The sequence below is a fragment of the Genypterus blacodes genome, unplaced genomic scaffold (assembly GCF_046128005.1).
Source record: "Genypterus blacodes isolate CSIRO-AG114 ecotype Tasmania unplaced genomic scaffold, CSIRO-AGI_Gbla_v1 ptg000039l_1, whole genome shotgun sequence".
In the NCBI taxonomy this organism is placed as follows: Eukaryota; Metazoa; Chordata; class Actinopteri; order Ophidiiformes; family Ophidiidae; genus Genypterus; species Genypterus blacodes.
This window is the reverse complement of record NW_027466852.1, coordinates 4,259,687-4,286,409: the sequence shown is the minus strand read 5'-3', so window position 1 is coordinate 4,286,409 and position 26,723 is coordinate 4,259,687. Positions and strand designations below refer to the sequence as shown.

Here is a 26,723-nt window from a genome sequence, read left to right as displayed (position 1 = left end):
TTGACCTTAAAGCCACAAAATGGAACTTCTTGTGGAATTTGTTGAAATCCTCATTACATCCTGGTTGGAATAGACAATGTGGAGCTGCGGTGTCTCTGTAGCGCCTCCTACTGACGGGGAAAATACTAAGAGCCCAATAAATGTACACTGAGGGGAGTCACTGCCTGGATTGTCAACCGTGTGGCATGTTCTCAGGTGGGAGGAGGGAAGAAGAAGGACGAAGGGAGTCATTCATATTTTCTCCACGATCTCACCCACTCTGCAATCTTACAGACTGCTGCTTTAATTGCAGGGAGTAGCTCCTAAAACTATACGTGAAAACAGGGTCCATTACATTAATGGAGGGAGCGCTGTGGGTCAAAGCGATCACTTTGTACCAAACAATTTCGCCCAAAGGCTTCAGTCTGCAGTCTCGCTGAACTGAGCTTCCCCATCGTCTTGATTTATGAACCATCTTTGTTTGTTTACGGGTTGGAAAAAATGTATCCAGTTAAAGCTCTGTTTTTTTTTTAAATTTACAATGGAGATCGCGTCAAGAGGATGAAGATAATGGAAAAAAAAGACATTAGCCTCCAAAATCTGCCTCTATATTCTGAGCCCATGTCTGTGAATCAATATCTGTCCTTTGTAAATGTACGTCAGCCCCTTCCTGAGCAGGCAAATCAAATACGGGGCCATCATACCATTACAAAAGAGTGGACTGTTGTCTGGGGAAATGGCTGGACCCTCAGGCTGGACAACTTAGGCAATTGCTTTTGGTGGAGGAGACGGTGAAAGTACATGAGAAGAAGGCGGCGGGTTCAGCTGGGAGCACAGGGAGAACCGGTGCACATGCAGGTGCGTAAGGGCAAACAGAGCTATACGGGCTGATAGGCAAAACCGGAATTCATATTCAAAGCCTTGTGCCTCTGTTCACCATAGTAAACATCCATGGCTTCACAGGAGTGTTTGTTTGAGTCATTTTGTCTTCATATTTTAATCTCATTCAGTCAAAACAATTCTTATCGGCACGCAAATGATCAGGCAAAAAGAAATGGTCGTCAAAAGTCCAGATCAATACTTAGTAAATTGGGTACAAGTTCTTTACTTGAGCTCTGACTGTGAGATGAACATGCTTCACCCTCAGCCACGTGTGTGTGTGTGTGTGTGTGTGTGTGTGTGTGTGTGTGTGTGTGTGTGTGTGTGTGTGTGTGTGTGTGCTACATTGAAGGTAAGGTCAAGCGGCAGTCAACAACAACAGTGTTCCAGTCAGGGCACAACAGCAGGAAGGGTGAGATCCTGTCTGTCAGGTCAACTGCACCATCCAGCAAACCAGTCAGAGCAGAGCCCAGAAACAAGGGCCCAACAGCCCAGAAAAGGGGTGTCAAATATGGAAATCATTAATTACAAAGGCATCGAGTTAAAGTCAAAGTTACAAGGTCCAAAAAAAACACATTGCTAACATTTAATACGCTGCATACAACTGTAAACTACAAGAATGGAAGAAACCGCATTATTCATTGGGATTCACTTTCCATTCCAAGTTCTACTGCAGCTGAGGAGAAATCACTCACTGCTGCTGCCATCCTCGTCTTCACTAACACCTCAGCACAGGAGGAAGAGGAGGATCTTTGCTTTGGCTCCTGATTTCACTCTTCTGCTCAGAGGTCTGGGTTTGAAGTTATCACCGTGTTTTCCTAAATGGAACACACTCCACAGCAGCTTCCTCAAAGAATGACCCTGCATGTGAGTGTGTGTGACCTACTCTGGAGAAACAGATCATGCAAACTTTCCTCCCCCACATCTCACAGTCTTCAGATGAAACGGAGCCGTGCGTGCTTCTATATCAGCTGCATATTAAAGCTAAATGGCGGACTTGTAAATGCAGAAGCCGCAGCCGCATTAATACTGTATGAGCGATTAGCTGACTGACAGAGTAGTAGTATAAACAAACGTATTTTTAATTAAATCATTTTGTTCTCTTACACGTAGGTGGAACTGGAAAGTAGGAAAGTGTGGAACAAGACGAGAAAGACAGAATAACATCAGTTTGGCCGCGTTGATGAGAGACTTCACCGACAACACTGCATATAACTTATTTTTAAAATAAGAGCCCGCGGCAGGTGAAAGTTGTTTTTTAAGCTCACATACAGAAATGAAAGAGAAATCACAACCGGGATTCACGAGACACGTTACATCTATGAAGTTGTTTTTGTCTCCTTGAGGCAAAACAGGAGTTAGAGAGACAGAGAGACAGGGAGGGGGGGACGGACAGACGTCTCTTACCTCGGCGTCCAGACCTCCTCTTGCGCCCCTGGAGCCCCCACGCCGCCCACTGCTCATCTCCCGGCCCGGCCCACCGGAGCAGGTACAGTCCACGGAGCGCACACGGGCATGGTAGAGTCCCCCAGCAGAAAAGAAAGAAAGGTCTGGAAGAAAGAATGAAGAAAGGAAAGAAAGAAGGAAAAGGGGAGAGAAGCAAAGCGGATGGTGCCTAAGTTCACCTTCTCGGAAAAAAAATCTCCTTTTTACTTTTTTCTTTGGTTTGTTTCTTTGTCTAAACTGACTCGCTGCTGTTGTAGAGTGGATCAAAGTGCGCCGCACCGGCAAACGCGCAGCGGCGAATAGTGGGACTCCGCGCTCCTCAATGGAAACTGCAAAGCGAGAGAGAATACAAAAGACGACTTCCGTAGGTTATTGGTTTCAAAATAAGAGCACACAGGCATCTCGTTTTATAGAGATAAAGGAGAGGGGGCGGAGGGGTAGAGAGAGAGAGAGGCTACAAAAAGAAATAAATAACAACAAGGCAATACTTTGCAATATTAAAATGTAAAATTGGCATTGTGTATGACATTTATCAAAACAATAGACATAAGAAGAGAAGGAGATGAGTGAAGACATTTACTGCTTTGTAGCCTAGTATGCAGAATCTTCATTAACATATCTGTGATGGATGTCTACATATGCTAATGAGTGTGTCTCACGATGAATCTTTGGTGGCTTCTGTCTTTGCTTGTCTCAGAGCTGGACAGGTAAGACAGCTCGGAGAGAATCAATCCAAATGTTGAGGTGCTTTGCAGACTGACTTGATGGGAACAAGCTGTGTGGGGAGTGTCAGGTCTTGCTTATTATCTCCAAACTTTGGCCTGTGAGCTTAAATCGTGGTAAGCTTGTGCGTTAAAACAATACCCCCTAGAATGGCAAATGTGCTTTCCTTGTATGTTTGAAAGGTGATTATAAAGTGCTTTCAGAACAGTGTTAATGGTTGATTCCAGTGGTGACGAAAGCAGCTTAATCCACTCTGATCACTACATACATATCTCCTCTTTGTAAGGTTTTTTTCACAATACAGATTTCATCCCAGTGAGATCACCCTCAATATAGTCACTGAACCGAGCATTTTGATGAGTTCTTTGCCGTTACGTTTAGCTATATGCCTTTATTTTGAAATACAAATCCGCATATCCGGTAACATTCTATCTAAATCTAATGATTCGACGCGCCTTGAGCTCCCTGAATATGTGAATCAATCATTGAAGATTTTTTTTCTCCTTTGCATTTCATCGTGCTCGAGCTCGAATCTCCCTCCAACGGGATTTAAAGACATAATAACACAGGCTTTCAATTTATCTCTTATCAATAATTACTATTATTATTATTATCAGTGAGACGAACCCTCACAGATTGATAACCATCATACCACCATACAAAGACACCATGTGGGAAGATCTGCAGATACGGAGGTGTGTGTGTGTGTGTGTGTGTGTGTGTGTGTGTGTGTTTGTGTGTGTGGGGGGGGGGGGGGGGGAACTATGTGTGTCCCTGAAAGTGTTAGAAGGTTTCTGTGTAATATAATTACCAAGGAACATTGCCTGAAGTTTCCCCATTTTTGTTATTAAAGCGGTGGCGATATGAGTGTTACCACGCTGCACAGACTGACCAACCTCATTTTCAAAACCCTTTATTACAGAATTAAGTTAGAAATAGAGTCATTTTAGGGGTTAAGAGAGTAGTAACACTGAGGGCTTTCATCCCATATCAGTCTCAGAGGTCGTGAGAGGCTCCACTGTGGTTGTCTGGCCACACCACTGACATACTCAGCATTCAGGAAGTTTCAGATCTTTGTCTTCAGACAGCAGCACCAGCGTATCCAAACTGCACTGACAGAAATCAAAGTGAACTTGTGAGTCAATTAACAAAACATAGGATACACACACAAACCATTGCAGATTTGAAGTTAAATCAGGCACACTATTGCGCATCGGTGGACACAACAAGGTGAATGAAACTAGTTTAGGAAACCTGTCCACACCGTTAGACGAGTGTTTTAAGAATATCCTGAAAACGTCCCGGGAACCTTCAGCAGTAGTGTTGTTCAGGGAACCGTTTTGGAAAACCCTCTGGTAATCAGTCAGTGGAAGCCCTGAAGTATTGTTCAGATACCTTTTCTGGCTGTGGGATGTAGTAGTGGAAATGTGTTAGATGCAAAGGAACAGTTGTATTACTGAATACTGTATAAGGTATCTCTTCATTCAATCTCATCTTATAAAGAGGACAATGCTGCCTGAATAGAGACTGAATACAATGTGACAACCATGCAAAACTCTATGAAGTCAGATTTCTGCCTGTGGGCTGATGGCACCGCTCAAGCATGGATGTAACGGCTGTGTCAGAAAACCCACATGTTGATGAAGCAATGAGACCCATGAGGGAGACCAGACAGGAAAGCCAGTTTGTTATTGTTTTTTCTGTGTACTATCCCATGACTTTTAGCCCTGTGAACTGGCTAAACGCCCTGGCATCATATGATGCTCATCCAACACAAAAAGGAGGACAAGCCTCAAACGGCACTTCTACAGCCAGACAAGTTCATATTTTATGTTTGGGTTAGATATCAGCTGATTATATTTACCATGAGGGTTCATACTTACATCTGCAGCATGGGAGTGAGTTTAGCAGAGAATGTTTGCATTGGGAGTGGTCAGATATTATAGCTTAGATACGCCAAGGCAAACACAACACATGGCTCCAATATACAGTAAATCATTATGAAGTCACAATCTAGACTTCACTCGATATACAGTATGTTGCCAAAAGAAACAAATAGCCCAACAAAAGTAATGCTGTTTCCGTTTATAGATAAATAGATAGGACGTTTACTAATCTGAGAAATTCAGTCGCCGCAGTAGCAACGGTACAGAATACAAGATAAATACACACAACAGTATACACACCAGAACCAGTATGCACAATATACACGATATACACACAATAAACAATATACACACAAGAAACAATGTACACAATATACACCCAATAGACAATCTGCACAAAATAAACAATAAACACAATACACCTTGCGAGTATGAGCTATGTAGGTATGACCAGAAAGAAAGTTATACTGTTATCACTATTATCATTATTATATATATTCATCCTTCACCGTCACAGTATCCTATATATATATAACACCTAGTTAATTATAAGGACCTGTTGGTATGAATGACCTGCGGTAACGTTCGGGGGGTGAGAGGAGTTGTCCATGATAGAGGTCAGCGGCGCTAACATCCTTCTCTCACCCACCACCTCGATGGAGTCCAGGGGGCCGCCCAGGACAGAGCTGGCCTTCCTCATCAGCTTGTTGAGCCTCTTCCTGTTCCTCCCTGTACCTGCACAGCCCGAGCAGAGCATAGGATAAGGCCAACGCTACCACAGTGTTTCATAGAATGACTTCAGCAGAGTCTTGCACACTGCAAAGGACCTCAGTCTCTTCAGCAGGTGGAGTGGACTTTGGCCCCTCTTGTACAGGACATCTGTGTTGTGTGTCCAGTACAGTTTGTTGTTGAGGTGAACACCCAGGTATTTGTAACTCTCCACTGTCTCTATGTCCAAACCCTGGATGTTCACCGGTGTGTGTAGGGATCTTTTCCTACGGAAGTCGATCACCATCTCCTTCGTCTTACTGGTGTTGATCTGCAGGTGACTCCAATCACATCAACCGACAAAGGGTCCATTCAAACAATACTCCGCTCACTAGAGTGCAACACAGTGTGACAAACATGTTGTTGATTTGTGATTGATGAGTCCAACCAAGACAGGACTTGTCATTTCATTTGAAACCCCCAGAAAGAGCTGAAGCTGACATGAATACATGGAAGCAGGAAAGTAAACAAAGCGTTCATCTCGATTGCACTTTGCCAAACTCAATATCAAATTAAAAAACGTGTATCAAACCAATTTAATAACTGCATTGCCCTGAGGCAGACGGAGTGACTCAGTCCTGTCAGACTCGCAGACAGCTGGAGGTTGAGGCTCACAGGCAACTGTATCAAGTGTGTGTTGGTTTGACTTTACAGAGATTCGATTTGTTTCCTCTTTCCTTTAATGAAAGTAAAGGAAACAAAACGCGGGGCAGTCGCATCTAATGGCATCTGCTCAGCAATTCGGACAGTCTCAACTTTCACGTAGTTATTACAAAAATGTCTGCTGTGCTCTTATTAGTTTGACAAAGCTACTTGCTGGTTCCACACAGACCGGCTTGGCCTAATACATTCGAGACTTTCAAGACTCTAAACCTTTATTTGAGCCGAATTGCATTGAATTGCATTATTCTAACACTGAGTTGAAAATGGATATAAAACAAAGCTTTTAGTAGTAAAATTCAGGAGCTTCTGGTTACACTGCAAACTTCATTCTGGAAAAGCTTTATGCACAAATGCTCGGTCCAGCCTGAGTGATTTATGCAGTCGTGCGATTAATCAAAGGATCCTTCCAGCACACACACTGTTTAGTGCAGGAGGCTATCATGACCAGGGCCACAGCCAGCTACATGAGGTCAGGGGTCAGGACCTCGGTAATGATTTCAGAGTGCAGCGGCCCCTCCCACCCAATACTCCCATGATCCTCCACTGATGTGAAACTGACAGGTCCCAACCAGCTAACCCAAGAGAGCTGGCAGAAGATGTACGGCATGTGGTAAAGTCATAAAGGTATTGCAAAAAGCTTTTTCATAAGAACATTATCTAGAGTGTCAACATAGCCAAAACACTATATGACCTGTGTAAACAGAGCCAGCATGTCCACTGGAAGATCAGGCTGGACAAGGAGAGAGCTCTTAGGCAGTGAAAGCTCATACATGTTTTGAAGATAAGTAATTGATAAAAAAAGATTTCCCTGCTGCCCTTTCTCTAACTGATGATCATAAATTATGCGTGTCAGTATCCATCTTATTTTATGTTACACACACACACCCACAAGCAAACACACACACTGACGTCTGTATTTTCAAAACCCTGGTTACAGCCCTGGTCATGATTGCCAGTTATGAAATGACGCAGGACTTTGCAGGCTCCCTCTGAATGTTATTTTCCTTGAAATGTAAATGAGCATTCTGTGCTCACAGTTTGGAGACTGAAGGGCCTCTTCCTCACACTGACTGTGCCTCACGCTCCCCTTCTCTCTCACTCTCACCCTATCGTGTTCTTTATGAAAAACGTAATATCGTTGTGGCCTCTGACCTTGAGCTGCAGCAGCCTCATCTGTGCACGGCCGAGCAGAGCCTGTAAAGCCAGCGGGATGATCCTCAAACACACATGGCATGGCAACACTCTGGACAGTCACATGTGCACTCACATACATACGCACCAACAAGCACACACATATGGACATGCAGACGCACCTTCATTCCCTTTGCTCGATAACCATTTATACTCACTACAGAGAAAGTCAAGTTTATTTATATATTGCCACGAGGGACGGATGGTTGACTGAACATGGTATTTACCAAGGAAGTTCATACTTTACTCACCTCTGCCATAAGTTGATACAATTATTTGGCGAGCTGATGAGGGGACTCTCTGTCAATTCAGGTCTAAAACATTCTGACACATAAGTTCTTGCTTTAGGGTAAACGCAGCTCAAAAAGCTGTTTGTGTTACTCTCCTGTGACCAAAATAGCATCGAAGCCATAAGACAAAACATTTCAATGCATTTTTGTTTAGGCATTAAAGTAATAGACACAGTCCCTGCTGGAACAGACTGTCAGCTTTGACTAGAATAATAAGAGAATATTAAGATGTATCTTGCCAGTGGGGCTTTAAATGTGGTACAGATGGAGAATTCAGATCTTCATTATTCAGTGCTGCTCTCTTTGTTACAGTCTGTTACATTCTGCAACCTGTATGCATCAGCCTTTCTTCCAATCTGCTGCTCTTGCTTCCTTCAGTTTTTAATCTTCCTGACTGTATAATAAAATTGCCTTTCGTTTTCTCTGTCTGCATGTGTGTGTGTGTGTGTGTGTGTGTGTGTGTGTGTGTGTGTGTGTGTGTGTGTGTGTGTGTCCACGGGCAAACCGGCCTATATAGTATGTGTACGGGTGGGTGAGCAAAGACTTAAATAAGTGCAAATTTTGACTGACACAAAAGTTTTTTAGCTGAAGTTATCTTATGTCTAAAGAGAAACTACTCTGAAGATGCAAATTGGTTGACTCTCAATAACTGAACTACTATAAGTGCTAAATGTCAAGGTAGACATTCAGAACCAAACATATGTGGAAATTCCTGATGAAGGCAGCAGCTCCATTTCCATCTGCAGCACACTGAGGCTGTTGAAGATGAGGAATTAGCTGCTGCAGGGTTAATGAAGCTCGGCCCGAATCCTCCTCGGGCCATGACACAAACTGCTTCATGAATTAAAATGTACTATATTGGCTTTTTTTCTGTTGGAATCCCTTGTCATACAAATACAAAACAGTGTACAAGATCTTATTTAATTACCATTGCTTCCCATAGGCCGCATTAGACCTGGTTTCAGAATTCTGATTGACCCAATTATACGGCATGCAGGCTAACTAGATCCTGCTGATTTGTGAAACTTGTAGAAAGTTTGTGTGAGTCTAAAAGGGAGTAAACACCTCCTGATACAGCATAGTGGCCTTGGAGTCAATGCCAAATTGGCGAAACTCTTAATGGTTATTATCAGTGGCATTGATTGTTGAATTTCTTGAATTAGCCTTTACATGTAACGCAGATATGCATAATGAGCATAAAGAAAATTGTGTTGTTCTACAAGAAAGGAGTATAACAACTGTTAGTATTAGTAATAGAATTAATTACAGTTCCAAAAGAATCCACGTTTTGTCCCTGCTGTAATCACATAATGTGTGATTCTCGCTTTTGTTGTATAGTGATGAGCAATGTAACTGCTTCTTCATCATCAAACCTGTTCTCTCCCCTCAGCTCCACCAAGGTCATCTTTGAGTCTGTTGCTTGGAAAGCAGCAGCGCAGCAAATATCCTGAGTTCTACACATGCCAGCAGGATTACTGACTGACTGAATGACTGACTGACTGACTAACATACCTTAGTTACGTTAGTTAGTATTCAAAGGAACATGAATGTGTCACTACCATCTGGTCCAATGATTATGATTATGATGATTATGAAATGTTTCTGTAATTCTGTTCTGTTTCTGTAATTTAGTTAGTGTGTGTATTTGGCTTTGATGGTGGGGGAGCCTTTTGTTTACCTTTCAGGTTGAACCATAAGCCCATAGAGATCTTTGAAACTGGAATAGTTTTTTAATGATGTTACATTTCATTGGGATTCTATTACATTTAGGCCCTTTAACATAGCTCCATGGTACTGTTGCTATAAACTCCCATACGTTTTAGTGAAATGAACTGTCATCACCCCCTCATCTACTGATACTATCAGGCCACCACATGCTTCTGGATCATTTCCCCAAAAAGGTAGAGACCATCATCCATCACAGCTTCCTATAAAGCCTTTTGTTATTCTGCAGCTACATTTTTCATCTCAGTGACATCATTCAGTTATATAAAATCCAATCTTATTGTGCCACTAATGACACACAACAATATGTGCCAGTAACATAATAACACACACTGGCATTAGGACTGCATTTTGGATATTCTCATAAACTTCCATCCTAAAGAAAAATACGGAATCGTGCTTTTGTGCCATAATAATATTATAAACATTCTTGGGAAACCCTCAGTCCCTCAGCTGGAAGTATGCATGCTTAATTACAGCCTGCCTCCAACAGTTAAAATAGGTCTTTCCTCAAGCTGAAATCAAATCAGTATGATTGTGATCATTATCATTATTGGTGTCATCATCATTACAGCTAGATAGATAGATAGATAGATAGATAGATAGATAGATAGATAGATAGATAGATAGATAGATAGATAGATAGGTAGATAGGTAGATAGGTAGATAGGTAGATAGATAAATAGATAAATAGATAAATAGATAGATAGATAGATAGATAGATAGATAGATAGATAGATAGATAGATAGATAGATAGGTAGATAGGTAGATAGGTAGATAGGTAGATAGATAAATAGATAAATAGATAAATAGATAGATAGATAGATAGATAGATAGATAGATAGATAGATAGATAGATAGATAGATAGATAGATAGATAGATAGATAGATCATATGGGCTACAAGGGCGGTGACATGAACGTTTTCTCCACTTGGCTGCTGGTATGTAGGATGTGACGGAAAAGTGGCAGAAATCCCAGAAAGTTGAGTGTGGAGGGATCTGGGTGAGCAAAGGAAACATTTATTGCCAAGATACAATCTGTGAAATGTAAACAAATGTGTGGCCGTTCACAGGATTGAAAGCTGCCATCACTCTAAAACTACTAACAGCTCATTAGCTGTGTCCTCATTCCATCATGAATAATAATTCCACATGAGGAATTTGAGGTAGCAGGTTGTCATTCAGTTATGTGTGTGAATTTACCTGATGTTTCTTATGTCAAAAAACTAGGATTTTAAGCAAAACACGTCTTTTTCTTTTGGTTGTGTCCCTGGTTCTCGCCTGTGACTGTAGCTTCAAAGATACTAGTCATGTAAAGATCATTCATTTACAGCAAAACCTTTTTCCGTTTTCCACATGCGTAGATTAATTAAAAGAATTGCGCCTCAGGCATCCACTGTCCTGTGTGAAGATTACAAAGTGCTTTAAAAGCTTGAAAGCTGTTGCCATGGCGTTCACGTTCCAGTAAAGTCTTTTTCTTTAACCAAGTTTAAGAAATCCCAATTCTTTGAAATTTTAACCGCTGGTGCAAAACAGGAAAAAGCTGACAGAGGAATAGAAATGAATGAGCATATGGTGCAAATGCCTCTGCATCGCTCCCTTGCTCGCCCCCTTCAACTCACATTTCTGAGATATATGGCTCAATAGCTCCCATGTACGACATCGTGGCAACAGCAGTAGTATGGAGACATAAAGGAAAGTGGGTGAAAGAAAGAGAGGACAAAGGAAGAAAAAGGCAAAAAATACAGAGGCAGAGAGGGAGAGACGAAACAATGCCCCTGGTAGGTTAGGAGGTTGTTGATGGAGGTTTCACACAAACAAATCAACTCAATTACACACCTGAGGAGGAAAATCCAGGGGAAGCCAGTTTGTTTCCGTACATCAGGCCTTGCTATTCTTTCACACGGCCACGGGCATGTAAGCACATATATATAAACACATCCACAACCCCCACAATCCCCAATGACTCACTCACACACACCTACACACAGCACACTAATCAGCATCATGCCCACCACACACAATTAAGCATGTCAGACAGGAGCAGGCACGTAATGGCACCACACACAACTAATTTGTCCTTAAACCTGTGACACATGGTCTTGATCTTGGTGTGTGTTTGTGTGTGTGTGAGTGTGGGGGAGGGTCAAGAGGGATTAACCGTAGGGTCATTAATTCATTATTCATTTGAACAACTCCCATCTGTGTTGTGTTCAGCCTCTTCCAGCACCGCCTTTACATGGAGCGTAAGACCAGTGAATGCACCACAATGCAGTCAATATGCTCACACACACACGCGTCTGTGCTCTGCTTTACCCCAAAGACAGTCACACGGTGAGTTATAACCTTTTCATGGACGTTCTCGGAGCAAAAATGCGATATGTGTGCCAGAGAGAATTTTCTCCATGTCGTACATTATGAATTTATTCCTCTGTTGTTGGCAGATTCATCACTCCTACTGGTCATGATGAAGTAATGAAGCGTGTGATAAAATGTGCGTTGCTGTATGGAGGTGTATGTATACATGGGTGTGTGTGCATATGTGTGTGTGTGTGTGTGTGTGTGTGTGTGTGTGTGTGTGTCGGTGCCACCTCAGTTAATGCTCTTTTCCCTCTCCATATATTCATTCACACTAATGAAGAACCCCAACATTCCTCTTCCTTCTCTCACTTCTTCTCCTTTGAAATTGCCCTTCATCTTACACAACAAACGCCTGCAGCTTGTTTCTGTTGTGGTACACGACAACATCAGTTAAAGCTGCTCCAAAACATTAGATTTGACCATCCTAAACACACACACACACACTAAGAAAACCATTGTGAGTACAATAAGCACACTTTTGGTCATATTTACATAGATTTAACTCATAAAGGACAATAAAAGTGTAAAATAGTTTCTCCTCTGTTCCTGTGGCAGTGCCTGTTATTGATCTGTTCCTTTGTCTGGTGTGTCGCCGGTGGATTACAACACCTCCGCCTACCCCAACACCTCCTCCATCTTCTTCACGCTTGAACATGGAAGTTGTTGGTGGGGCCGAACATGTGTGGGTCTCAAAAGGGTCACGATGTCGCCGAAGTGTGTTGTGATAGAGGTCAATACCAATTTGTGTTAAAGGTTTGAGAGCCTTTGGGCAACACAGGGTTTTTTCCAGGCTGCATGCTCCCTCTGTGGTCTGACTGCAGGTCCAAGTGTTTGCCAATTGGCTGGCTAATGTTTAAAGGAGCCTGGAGATTGATGCTGTCGGAGTCAACTGCATCAACGACTGCATCAACTCTCATATGAGTGATGAGAAAGATCAAACAGCTTTAATATCTCTGGCATGAGGCGTATTGATCCGTCACTGCTGAAGGAATTCATGAACCTGTGACTAGAATCATCAAGAATGTTAACCGGTAGAATCCAACAAAAAACTGTGTATCTTAACAACAGGCGTGTGTGTGTGTGTGTTAAACATCAGAACAACGCAATAAAGCAGATTTGATCAATTCTTGCGTTACTGTATTTACCTTTAGTTGCTTGTGTGTGTGTCTTCAGATAAGTTAGTTTGTTTCCACAGCACAGCAGCAGAAAGTCTTTGAATTTATTTTTGCGTGAGTGTTTGCACAACAGTGATTCTGCGATTTTCTAATGTCCCGTTGATCACCATTCTCCCGAGGCTGCTTTATCTCTGACTGCACAGACACATAGGCTGAGCTGGATGTTGATGCTGAAGTGAAGTCTTGTAATCAGACCACACACACCTTGGAGCCGCCGACAGTGACTGATGACTGTCAATTAACAACACAGAAGATCACAGCTCAAGGGATGGATTCAGTTAACCACTTTTTGAATTAGACTTCAATGTAATTGAGACTGCCCAGTGAGGAGTGGGTGGGAGTGTGTAGAGCTCGACAGCAAATCTCTCTGCACCATCACTTGTTATTCAGCGGTCAGGAGGATGATCTCTGCTCACTGACATGCATGATACTCGTTCAAATTCATCCAGATAATCTTTGCTTTAGCAAGAGAAAGACATGGCGCCTTATTTGCCCGTGAGTATATTATAACAATAACTACGGTTGTTGTTAGATCGCCATCCCCTCGGTCACCATGGTTTCTCTGTGACCTTTAGCTTCACGGTGGCTCCTGCTCTTTCTTCAACAGCAGCGGGCTCAACGTGTTCATGTTCACGCGTTAATACTCACTTGTTGTTGTGCCTTCAGCATTATGATACTGTATAATCACTTTGGGGAGGTTTCAGTGCTGATTTGTGCCTCCTGGTATTGACTTTCCCTTTTATTGACTATAAGATTCCAAAATCCCTCAGATTCTCCCAGATGCTTCCAACTGAATCCTGTGTTCATTATGGGCTGGCTGGCTGGCTGGCTGGCTGTGTGTGTGTGTGTGTGTGTGTGTGTGTGTGTGTGTGTGTGTGTGTGTGTGTGTGTGTGTGTGTGTGTGTGTGTGTGTGTGTGTGTGTGTGTGTGTGTGTGTGTGTGTGTGTGTGTGTGTGTGTGTGTGTGTGTGTGTGTGTGTGTGTGTGTGTGTGTGTGTGTGTGTGTGTGTGTGTGTGTGTTTGTTGTAAGAAGTCTTTGGTTTTCCAAAATTTGCCAGAATAACACTGTTTTTTGGGGTTGATTAGGTTCAATAACATTATACTTTGCTGCATCTCTCAAACCCTTCCTCAAACGCTCCTAGCACAGCATATTTTCCATTTGATAGTTGTAGTCGTTGTAGGTGCTTTGATTTAGTATGCTGGTGTGCACCTGTGGGTGGAGCAAAGTGACATCTGCAGCGGGCTTGAAGATTCACCAGCGAAAGAAAAGGAGGAGACACAGGAGCCTCGCATGGGCCAGCACTTCTTACAAAGTCAGCCAAATCAGTCGAGTGAAGCTCAGCCACTGGATGCAAACCAAAGCTTACAAAGCATCAGAGCTTTTGTCTCAACAAACCACCAAGACCTCAGCAGAGAGTAGGATAACCAGGCACAGGCCATACGTGAGGTAACCAAGTGCAGCCGATTAGAAATCACAGTAGACAGTTAACTTGACGCAAGATTTGGAGCAACTCAAAGAAAACAGTGACAGTTCACCGTCTCTGGTGACATCATGGGCTCGTCAATGAAATGCCAAAGAAGGATGGCGCCCACTTGATAACACCAACATACCGACCCTCTGCCACTTCCAACATCAAGTATGTATGCACACAATATGCACATAATGGATGATAAAATATCAGCGAGTGGAAGTGAATCTGCAAGGATGTCTTGACTGTGTTCATGACAAACAAAACAATAAATCTTCACTAAAAAACAAGAATACAAATTCTCTACGATCTCAGTCATTCAAGCACCCACACACTCGCCCACACACAAACTCAAACAAAACCTTGAGAATGTGAACTCGCTTCTGTAGAATTCACTCACTCGTCTTTGTCACCATTTGACACGAGTGAAATGAATGTTTGGACTGCGTGCTCATGTCCTTCAGTGCAAGATCTACTGAATTAAAGCCTTAAACTCCCCACAGTAAATGGAGCAGTTCCTGATATCACTTGTCCCCTAGAGCCACGGTGGAACACTGAAAAAGGTAAAGAACTCCAGCAGAATGTGAAGCAGAGCAAATAACTCTGCTCCACTGCACTATGTTACAACTCCAGATAAATGATAAACGTCCCTGACACACTCTTGTAGATCACCACTGAGATTATTGAATGGAACCACTGCATCCTGTGCAGAGGGTTTGTTCTCAATTTCAAATAGTGACAAGAGTCTTTTCTGCCCTTTTAGATACGTAGATTCAATCCAGTCGTGTGTTTGTAAAGAAAAGGCTCACAGTATAAGCTAAAGTTTTGCTCGCTTACTAAAGGGTAATTTGAAAGTATAAAAGGATAACAGAGCAACAAATTGTTATTAAATACAGAACACGTAGATTACACACACAGAACACGTAGGGTTTCTCAGCAATCAGTTTTTTAATCAATCAGGAAATCACAGTTGAGATCGTTTCACACTTTCCCACTGCTGACAATATTGATTGTCCTGTTTTTTGATGGGGGGTCTCAGACCAGCAGCGAAACAAACTGAATCAGACGACTTTCAATGAAGCCTTGGCTAAATGTCAGATGATGCAATCTGTGTAAATGTTTTGTAGATCTCTTACAGTGTGTGTGGCCTCTTTAAGCTTTTTCGTTTAAATTCAAGAGTTGTGCGTATGAATACATCAGCTGCTTCACATAAAATCCAATTATTTGATGATGAGGTGCAAAGAGAAACTGTGGCCTTAAATCAAAGAACAGAGCCTAAACCGAGGCTGATCAAACAGCACGGGTGCAAATGAGCGTAGTGCATGCAAAGACATAAGGCTGAGTGAGTGCTGACATGCTGTAGAGACTGGTCACAGTCATTAATACTTTCCATATTTCACATGATTAATAGCATCAATAAAGCAATAGGCAGCAATGTTCATCTGTGCACAGGAAGAGTCACGCTGCCCTCATTTATCAGCATAGCGGAATATTGCCACTTAACTCTGGGTGCCTCTTCACCAGAGGCGGGTAAGAAGGACATCATGCTGCTAACTAACTCCTGATCATAAGTCTGTGGGCTTGTGTGAGGGCCTGGCTGAGCAGAAATAGGCCCTTGTTGTGATGGAAGGAAGTACTTATGGATGAAGCCTGATTCACGGTGTGCTGTCGCTCCACAAGTGCATATACGAATGATTTGAATTGCGGTTAAATAATTATCATGTCTACTGGTTTGTGCAACATGTATTCGCTATGAAATGATATATTCAGTTTCGAGCCTTTGCTGGGGAAATGAAAAGTTACAAAAGACATTTTGCATTAGTAGTTTAATTCCAAAATTATTGGTTATTCATCTACAAAAAAAACAACGTTGCAACTTCTTATAGCTGAAGGTTCCTCCAGTTTCACTCTGAGTATGTGCATAGGGTTACCGTTTTAAGGTGAAACTGCTGAAAGTTTAACACACAAACCCATTCATTCACAACCTGGGTTGAGGGTAAAGAGACAAGAGATGAGCCTCAAACAAGTGCAAGACATTACCACACTGCCCCCTGCAGGACATGCTCCATAAGGCAACATGACTTGACAACTCTGAAGAGGCACAGCACAGAAAATGCTCCATTTTCACATTCCAACACAGCAGTGGTTCTCAAACTGAGATACAAGTATCACCTGTGGTATCTGAAGTGCCCCCTGGTGGTAAAGCCAAATGACTACATTTTTGCACATCACTAAAACAATTGAAATCTTTGGACATTGTTATTGTGGCAAATTATCCACACATAAAACGGGTCTAAACGTCAGTGCAACACACATGCATGGATGAGCTGGTGGCTTTCTTGGAAGGATGCAAATGTTTGGCTTTACTCAGAGATGGTACTCCATTCAAAAAGTTTGTGAACCACTGGATGTTTACGGAATCGGGGTTTGTTTCACTGCAGCGTATGTTTCCACACAGCAGGTGTAGCTAGTATCTGCCCAGGGTTTTAATAAAGTGCCTTATAAATTACAGTAGCATGCTGACTCATAAAGTCTGATGTGGTACAAGAGCAGTAACACTACAGCTGAAAATGCTACTTGCACTGCAACTCACACTGTATAGCCATTCTCCACAGGCTTTCCAACAGTTACATCACTGCTTAACCAGCAAGACCGTTGAGCACTTAAGTGGTCAAACAGAACACTATGTGAACACAAAGTGAAGGAGTATCCATCTACTAACAGGATTTCAACTGTAACTGCTTTACAGTTTTAGCAAAATAACAAGCTTGGTCTGCCTCTCCAGTCAATTAGAGAGTGAAACGGCGGCAAAGTGTTGGAATGAAATGAAATCAAGTAAAAGTTACTGATTTTCTTTTCTGTCAGTAGTCAATTTCCATGTTTAAAACAATAAATTTAGTGAAAAGCAAGCAAACACAATTCGACACTGTAAAATTAAAGATAACGTCACATTTGGTCACCACTTGTACCAATGACAAGTATGCAATGAACAGATTAACAGACAGGTCCTTAAGTCATGTTTTAGTATTGACTTATGGCCTGGCGCTGATGGATAGGCTATTTTTTATTATATTAATTATATTAGATTTCGTAAATTCTACATTCGGGGCACAATCGTTCACGGCCCAAATGTGCGATCGGTGCATGTGGCTCATGTGGGCAATGAAGACATAAACTGAGCTACACATCAAATACTCATTTGGGCACTAAGCAGTACAGAGATTAAAGTAGAAATCACAGAATTAGTCACAGTTTACACTTAGTCTAGTCTGGAATTAATTAGTTCTCCATAAATTCAAAAGCAACGCTAAATATCTCCTCCTGTCACGTGGCTACGCAAAAAAAAACAAAAAACTGTACATCTACGTTAAACATCGACTTGATCTAAACCTAAACTTCCTGCTACAGTGTTACTGGAAGTGTGTTCCAGTAATCCCTTACTGCACTGAACTAGAACGTTAGAGGGGATCCACTGTGGTTACGGCGTTCACTCCTACCAGAAGTAAGATGTGCTGCGAATGTTCAACAGTTTTCAAGACTCTATGAGATAAGAGGTAGCGCAACACGAAGAAGAGGACGACGTGCACAAGCCCACAGACTTGTGCACAACTCCCATTCTTGTAAGTGGTAAGACGACATAAATGGTGGGGGACTTTGCACAACGGCGGTGACAGGGACGAGTTGTTTAAAGAGTGGCCCTCGTCGCTCAGGAGATGATGCGGATGCCGAAGTTCTGCTTCAGCTGCTCCAGTAAGATGAAGGTGAGCACCGTGTGAGGAACCAAGCGGATCCCTGCTGGAACAAGACCCTGCAGCACAAAGGGGGCAGCTGTTTAATATACACTCCAAACTCCAATCCCATCTGCAACCTTAGATGACCGCGGATCCACCAATGAGGGGACATGTTTATACTTTTAAATTCCCATTTTTCCTGTGAACCTGCCTTCCATTGAAGAAATTTATTTGGCTTTCTTAGCTCCAATTCTCCTGACTGCGGAACAAACCAATAAACAAATAAACATCGGCTGAATGTGTGAAACAGCAGAGGGGCTGTTGCTGTACACTGCCATCTGGTGGAACTTATGCAGTAAACAACTTTCTCAAAAACGGCAATTAATACTTGAAATAATTGACTTTTCCATCACCTGTAGAAGTGTTGTTCATGTCTTCACATTGGTCAATTATTGTTTTGAAAAGTGTTTAAATGTCATGTCTATGGACAGCAAGACAAAAGAGACAGCTAAATAGACCAAACAACCTTGAAAACTAAGCTGAGTATGCCGTGGGAACACTTTGCTGGATCCTGGTCACTGTGTTGCTGTGGCTATGATTGGCACTTTACTGTGAAACAAATACTTCCAGTTCTACCACTGGTTTTAAAATCAATGCAGCTAAAAGGTTTAAAAGCAATTTGTCAGTGTCTGCCAGCTCTCATACATACATGCAGTATCTACCTGCACATACTGTATATCTCCTAATTCTAAGAATCATTTTCTTAGAAGACCCTTCTTTCTTTTCATCTTACCTACAATGATTACAGTAAACCCTAATGTGTGCGATTGCTTTCTGACCTTGTAGAATGCAGAGGGACCCAACCGGGCAGTTTCCCGTAGGCAGTGCGCCACCCCCTAAAGACACACACACACACACACACACACACACACACACACACACACACACACACACACACACACACACACACACACACACACACACACACACACACACACACACACACACACACACACACACACACACACACACACACACACACACACACACACACACACACACACACACACACACACACACACACACACACACACACACACACGGTTAGAAGGGGGGGAGTTATAAATAAAGCTGATGATAAAGTAGAGGATGAAACGAGAAAAGGTGGAGAGAGAGAGATGAAAGAGGATCCACTCACCGTGTACTCTCCCTGGGAGCTCATCAGTCTGGTCTTAAGCACATCCAGCGGCTGACACAAGATGGTGGCACATCCTCCCTGCAGAGCCACAGACACAGCATCTCATATGACACTTCAGACTCAATCGGGTCAGCAGTCAAAGCAGAGTGACGACGCCGATACTCACCGCAATGAAGCTGGAGAGGAAATGTGTGAATATGTTATCTCCCATCATGCCCGTCCCCAACACCAGCTGCTTGGCCTGGTCATAACACGCAAGCTACAAATGGAAGACAGCAGGAGGCAGTTAATGAGGTTATTACAAGTAAGAAACCGTTGGAGGATCTGTGCTGATGTGTTTTTCAACTGAAGATCTAATCACCAAATGCAGGCTGGGGCTCCATTAGCCATTATCAACACTAACTCCCATAATGCAAATCGGCAACAAAGCTGAGATGATCCTAGTCTGAGTTGATGGCCGAGTGACAAACACAACATTGCCTTTTTCCTTCTGTACAAAACAGTGGACGCACAAATGATTTGGGTCCCAAGTTACCGAGTTCCAGCTGGATGCACGGACATGTTTGCTTTTCTTGGACCTATGAGACTTTTCATTCTCTCGTCACAGGGGAGGGAATAACGTGACATCTTGAAAGAATGATAACTCGGTCGACCTTTACTCGACACTGACGCGGCTAAATTATTAACCCGTCAGTTTGACTTAAAATGTGTGCAAAAAAGTGAACCGCCTGTAAATAATTGCAAGTAACGCGACTCCCCAAGTGTTCAAACACTCAAACAAGTGCTGCATTACCGTTTCCACCGATCTAATTCATCCCCATGGCTCAGCCTTGTCACCACACTATGAGCTGTGTGACTTGCCTGTCCCACAGTGACCAGCGCTCCTCTGCTGGAGGCCATGGTGGCTCCGGAGAACAGTCTCCTCACACCCTCTGCAGCACAGGACACAGGTCAGAGGTCAGATGCGGACACAGACACTGTGTGCAGTGGGATATGGATGAAGTCACATGTGCTGCTTGAGGTTTTACCTTCTCTGAAGACCCTGAAGAGCCCATCAATGGCATGTTTATAACTGGAACGAAAAAGACAAACAAGCGCATATTAGGAATTATAATGTGAAAGATATTTGTGATGTTTAAGCTGTGCACTTTCAGCCACACTACTCACTTCCTCCTCAGCTCTGGTGGCAGTTTGACATCATTCTGCATCCTAGAGACAAGAGAAGGTTAGATCACAGTTTGGTCTCCTCAAGCTTGGTATTAAACTAACCATGAACTGTTTGGACTGCTTACAAAGAATGAGGGAATCTAATGAGTTACCTGACATTCACCATATCTGCTGGTGTTCCAACAAAGCCACCAGTGAAACCTGTTGGCAGAGAAGGCTGGTTGGCACATTTACCAGTATGGGTCAGCTTATGTGTGTTCAGTATGGGTGGGTGAGGGAAAGAGTGAGGTGTGTGTGTGTGTGTGTGTGTGTGTGTGTGTGTGTGTGTGTGTGTGTGTGTGTGTGTGTGTGTGTGTGTGTGTGTGTGTGTGTGTGTGTGTGTGTGTGTGTGTGTGTGTGTGTGTGTGTGTGTGTGTGTGTGTGTGTGCACATACCTCCAAATGCTCCCAGCAGGACCTTCTGGTAGAAGGGCATGGGGCCCTTGTTTGTGCTGCCCATCATGTCCCTCACTGTCTCGTAGATGGCAAATCTAGTGAGCGAGTAGGACATCTGAGGAGAGGAACGAAGAGGGGACACAGGTGTAAACCACCCTGATTACACATCAGGAAAAATCAAGAGGAATGTGGAGTGTAAAAGTGAAAGAAACTGACGAAGGAGAGAAAAAATGTCAAACAATGGAGGACAATAGACAAACCAGCTGCTTCATTCAACCACAAGGGGGAGCTTAAGGAATGGAACAACCAGAGACGGCTTTGAGGTGAATGATTCACTCCTGAAACGCCCCCTCTCATAATGTTGACTGATATCTGTACTTTAATCTTGTTCCTGCTTCCTTGTTGGAGCCATTTCAGAACCTCTATGTCTTTCTTATAGGTCACAAAACAAGCACCTAAAGGCCTCTTCAAGTCGTTAAGAGCCCTCCAAATCCTTCACACGTGCAGATTTCATAGCAGGACAGTGCAGAGTGCTGGCCATCCCACCTTAGGCCTCACACTCTGTGTGCTACAATGTTCAGGGAAAGACTTGTGTGCAAGGCACAACATGCACACATTCTTTGATATTTATGCAGGGCCCCCAAGGCAAACGTCTGATACCTCCCCCTGCTGATAACTGACCCAAATATCACACGGGTGGTTGACCAAGCAGGGGCGTACGCTGCCTCTCGCCCAATGACATGAATGTGTGTATGATCTACTATTTCCATCGATTTGACTTTTTCCATTTTTTGGATCGGTAAACAAACAACAGCCACTGCCAACTCTAAAAACCCACACACACACACACACACACCTGTCGGCAAAGGGAGGCAGAGAGGCCACTGTAAAGAGCCAGCAGTCCATCACTCTTCACCACGTGAACAGCCATCCCCACCATCCTCTTCTTCACCTCCTGCTGTGTCTGCAGATGAACCTGAAACAACACAAGTACATGTCTTTTAATGTACAGACAGACAGACAGACAGACAGACAGATAGACAGACAGACAGACCACTAAGCACCTCAAATCAATGCATTTAGTTAAGGACTCTCTTGTTTTGGATCTAAATATTTTACACCGAACAAAAATATAAGCCTGACATACATTTTTGCAGCCATATTCAATTTGTTTGGATAATACTTGTGTGTGTGTTCTATGTGTTCAAAGATCTTTGCTCTCTCAAAACTAGGCCACATATCTGCTTATATCTGTTAGCTGGCACTTCCTGTTTGACAAGATATTCCATCCCCTGCACAGGTGTGACAGATCGAGATGCAGATTTTAAAGCCATGATCACTACACACGTCTTCCTTATGATGGGGTCAAGGCCTGAAACGTAGAGGTTGTCCTTCAACTCCATGCCACAGATGCCTCAGGAGTTCAGAGATGGCACAGTTTGCATGCAGGCTGCAGGAATGTCCTGTAGAGCTGTTGCCAGAGTAATGTGGGCTTCATTTCTCCACCATAAGCCGCCCACAGTGTAATTCCAGAGATTTGGGAGGTTCATCCAACGGTCCGCACAACCGCTGTGAAGCAGATGTGTTGCATTGCATGAAGCAAATGGGGCTCACACAAGATGCTGATCGCCCCCTGTTCATTTCATGGTATCTTCTTCTTTTTTTGGGAGGGGGAAGCTGTGACTGACACACACATGTCTGTGTCCCCAATGACATGGAATCAGTAGATAAATACATACTGATTCAGTTTCAGTTGACTGGTTTGCCTTTTTTTACTTTTAACTCAATAACAAGTGTTGCATTTGTATTTTTGTTGAATTAATTTCAGCAGTTCATTAAAGTAAGTTCAGGATACGTGGCCTGTTTAAACTCGGTATGTTAGGAGGACTTTGTGGAGGGTTAGTGGCACTAAAAGACATAATATAGTAAAGTATAAATCAATACTTAACTGCAAGGTCAATCATTGTAATCTAGACATGTATCGTTTCAGCTTGTGGCCGTCTATCTCAACTGACCTTTCCCCCCCCGAGCTTTTTGTAATACATTGTTGATCATTCTGTAATATTGACACAGGGTCAACGGTCAGTGTTGTGCACAGTGGCTTAGAACGTAGCTGTACAGTCTGCGGCAGGGAACTGTGCAAATAGCTCACTTTACATAACAAGTTGAGCAGCAACTGCCGTTTTCCTGTACGCTCTGATAGTAAGAACAACATAATGTTGCTAAAACATGTTTATACAACACCGTACTGAGACAGTATTATGGAGGCACACACACACACAGACGCACAACACTCGGCTGAGATGACCGTGTATGTGCAATTTAATCTTTTAACGCAAGGTCAGACAAAGTGTGTTTGGCAACACCAGCAGACAATGCTGTAACAAACAACTGTGTCACTCAAAAGAGGAGATCTGTAAAACCTGACTACACATTATATGCATGCGTTAGGTCAAAGCATGTTTCCCTATCAAAAGCCTCACATTCTCCGATTTATATTACACTGCAGTCACTCTAAATATAGCTGGCCGGCCTTGTATATTTCATGGCAGTTGGCTAAGTGTATGGCATTATAAAAAGCACAGCGTGTGCACGTGTAAAGCTGCTACTGCAAAATCAGCACTTGCCTCATCATTTGGCAACAGAGAACACAATCCACTCCAACAGACTCAAGGGTGCTCTAAGTCTCCTTAGGCTCGGAAATGTTTTAATCAGCAATAAAAAAACATGAAATATGTCTGATTATGTATCAAACATATTCTCATTGCAAAGGTGAGGCGTGCTTTCAAAGAGAGACTAATGGATGTTATCGGATTGTTGCTTTTTGATGCATGTTTTGGCCAGGAGCCGAATGCATCAATCCAGGTTTACAATGTTTAACGTCTCTCTGGACTATTTCATCCTTGACAAAGACAGACTTGGCAGTGATTACCAACCATGTCTACATCATTACAAACCACGTGTCTTACCGCGGGGCAGTTACTTACCTAATCTAACCTCATCCAGGCAGTTTGTACCGCTTTCTCAATGACAAAGGCTATAGAAGATCGGAGATGCAGCTTTTTACAACTATAATCCTGCAGTTTTATTCTTGCTTTTACTTTAATGTAATTGGGTTAACAGGTTATATTTCCTTGAATAACCTTGAATTATTTCTAGTAGTAGTATTATTGGTATAATTACTATTATACATCAAGAATAATGGCAATAATCATAATAGATTAAAAACTAAACTCTGATGTATGGAATGATGCAATGCTTACTCTGAAGCACAGATTGAGAAAAATGAACCAAAGCATGGTCCCAAGGACACACACACAAATATATACACACACACACACAAAACTGCTGACGTGATAACAGGCAACTTGTTGAGTGGAGTCAGTGACTTGACAGCTGCTCTCTGTGCACTACAACTTTTCAGTCTAAGCAAAAGCCATGAGGCGTCCACATGAGACAGTAATCACACAGCAGAGTGGTTTAAGATACTCACTTAAGCCAATGCTGTTCCCTGTTAAGACCATTTAAAATGAATACAATGCCTAGTAGAGAGAAAATTGCTGTATGCCGGATTCCATTTAAGTCCAGAGATCACTCAAATAAATGTACTTTGTTTTCAAACGCTACCAACACGAATTGTATACACATTTATATAGGAGACAAGCAGACACTTTGAACTCTGAAACCTTTGTGTTAAATCAAAGTAGCCTGCCAGACAAGAAGCCATAATACAGATGTGTTCAAAAAGGCATATTTCCTCTAATAAACTCTTTAGTATGGATACATACCTCTAAAATCCCACATTTTGTGTTTTGTAAATCCGCTACAATCTTAAGGTTTAGCGATCTAGAATTTAATACAGAGTGATAGGATATAGGGCAATATGACAATTGTATCTTACTGATGGGTCGGCAGTGGGTCATGGGGTTGCCTACTACGGATTTCCCGCAAAATAAGGAGGACACACCGATAAATAAAGTGAATAAACACGCGTAGGTGTCACTTTGAAGGGAATGTGACATACACAATGAGAGGAAATTGTGTTATTCTACTTGATATGTTCACAAACACGGGCAGTTATCATCTTTTTAAGATGCATGTGGCACTCGTGACTCCGTGTTTCTGAAACCCTGGCTCCGGCCCTATATGTGGGCCACAGTGACAGTCTGTATTCAGGCCTGCAGCCTCCACACACACCTCACATGTACACACGTACACACATTTCTGTAGACGTGCCGCTTTTAACCAGTGCCTGCACCAGCCTCTTACCTTGACCAGATCCAGGGGATGCGTGCAGCAGGCGGCCCCGCATGACGCCAGCCCCCCAAAATACCACCGCGACATCCGCTTCTCCGTCATGGTCTCGCCACGCTGATCCGTACTCTTCTCGCCCGGTGCAGTGACGGCAGAAAGCGGCGACTTTCACACAGCCTCACGTCTCTCCCCCTACTGGCTGCTAGCTACAGGAGCTCGGGCTCGACAGAACACGAAGAGTCGCGTTAATCTTCACGCATTGCGTTAAGTGACCGCGAAGAGGAACGAAGGACTTTGGGATCCAGCAGCGACGCGCACACGCGCGCCACATCGTGTGCGTGTTTGTGCAGTACCGTCCGCGCTATCTGCGGCTGCCGCTGCGCTTCATAGGCAGCAGCTCCGCGCAGAGGGCTCGAGACTCCTGTAACCAATTGCCACCGTGGCACGCGGAGCTGCCTACGCGTTCACGCCCCGATACGCGGATCCCGTATCCGTGCGGTTAACGCTCCCCGTGCGTGAGAGCGCGGGTGAAGTCCCGTTCAGCGTGCACGTGCTGCGAAAACCCCCAATACGCGTTCACCTTTCTACAACGGTTATGCAGATTTAAAGTGACAGGCAGCTCGACAGCAGCAGGGAGGGGCGGAGCGTGGAGCCTGTCTCTTTAAGACATCTAAGACAACGTTTCCTTCAACTAAGATGACCTGCATTTGGTTAACGCGGTTGTTTTACATTAGATATGTCTCAATTTGGATTTTCACAGTTCGACCATAATATAGGTATAATAACAATTACTGGACTTTATAAATGTTGGATGAAGTTGTTTGATGAAAAATTAAATTTTAATAATTTGTACAGACAAGAGAACTGATTTTCATCTCTAAATCCAACCTGTCACCTGACATAACCTCTCCCACTTTGCTGCTCTACTGATTCCAGGAAAGGTTAAGCGGTTTGAGATTACATAATATGAATAAGGCTCTCACTAAATCTAGAGCAGAGAGAAAGGATGTCAACAATGTGACAATTATTTCACGCTATAAAGGTTAGGCAACAAAAGAGGCAAGTTAGGCAACAAAGGACCTGTTTGTTTCCTTCAGCAGAGGTATTGACACTTGGTTTGTGTTTTGTTTCAGTGCTCACTGATATGTCAAAGTTTGTGCCAGTAAAGGTCGTTGCTTAAAGGCGTGAGCATGTCACATAGCTGCCAAGCAGGCATCAAGAGCTATTAAAGAGTGAGACTTGTGTTACAACTAACCACAATACAAGTGTTAAAGCAAGTGAAGCAATAACTACTTAGTGTCCTTCACAAATGTACAAAGGGGAATACACAGCTTGTTACTGTGAATGGTTGTAAAGTGAACTTTAAAAAGCACAGGGACTCTT

General features: G+C 43.0%; 2 protein-coding genes across 3 annotated transcripts in view; both read right to left on the bottom strand.

Moving 5' to 3' along the window:
• The window catches only part of gcgrb (glucagon receptor b), a 31,718-nt gene extending 29,097 nt beyond the window's left edge, over positions 1–2,621 (bottom strand). For both annotated transcript variants that reach the window (XM_076147801.1, XM_076147802.1), the window contains exon 1: positions 2,266–2,621. The gene's annotated coding sequence lies outside the window, so the exon portion shown is untranslated. The remainder of the gene's footprint in view (positions 1–2,265) is intronic.
• A 14,181-nt stretch (positions 2,622–16,802) lies between these two features.
• slc25a10b (solute carrier family 25 member 10b) lies at positions 16,803–25,837 on the bottom strand. Its single transcript, XM_076147750.1, has 11 exons — positions 25,356–25,837; positions 21,943–22,062; positions 21,087–21,201; positions 20,805–20,853; positions 20,653–20,694; positions 20,514–20,557; positions 20,347–20,417; positions 19,652–19,744; positions 19,486–19,563; positions 19,127–19,183; positions 16,803–18,364 (listed from the first exon to the last, which is right to left on the bottom strand). Exons 1-11 carry the CDS (start codon positions 25,443–25,445, stop codon positions 18,263–18,265), a joined length of 861 nt encoding a protein of 286 aa, XP_076003865.1. The 5' UTR covers positions 25,446–25,837; the 3' UTR covers positions 16,803–18,262.
• Between the last annotated feature and the right edge of the window lie 886 nt (positions 25,838–26,723).

Bases quoted from the DNA above. Each gene is read 5' to 3' on its own strand.
- slc25a10b (XM_076147750.1), bottom strand. From the start codon at position 25,445: ATGACGGAGAAGCGGATGTCGCGGTGGTATTTTGGGGGGCTGGCGTCA. The intron at 19,745-20,346 runs GCAAGTCACACA...TTCCATTTGTAG, and splicing joins CGCTGGTCACTGTGGGACAG to CTTGCGTGTTATGACCAGGC. The intron at 19,564-19,651 runs GTGAGTATCGGC...GTGGCTCTGCAG, and splicing joins TCCTCTCCAGCTTCATTGCG to GGAGGATGTGCCACCATCTT.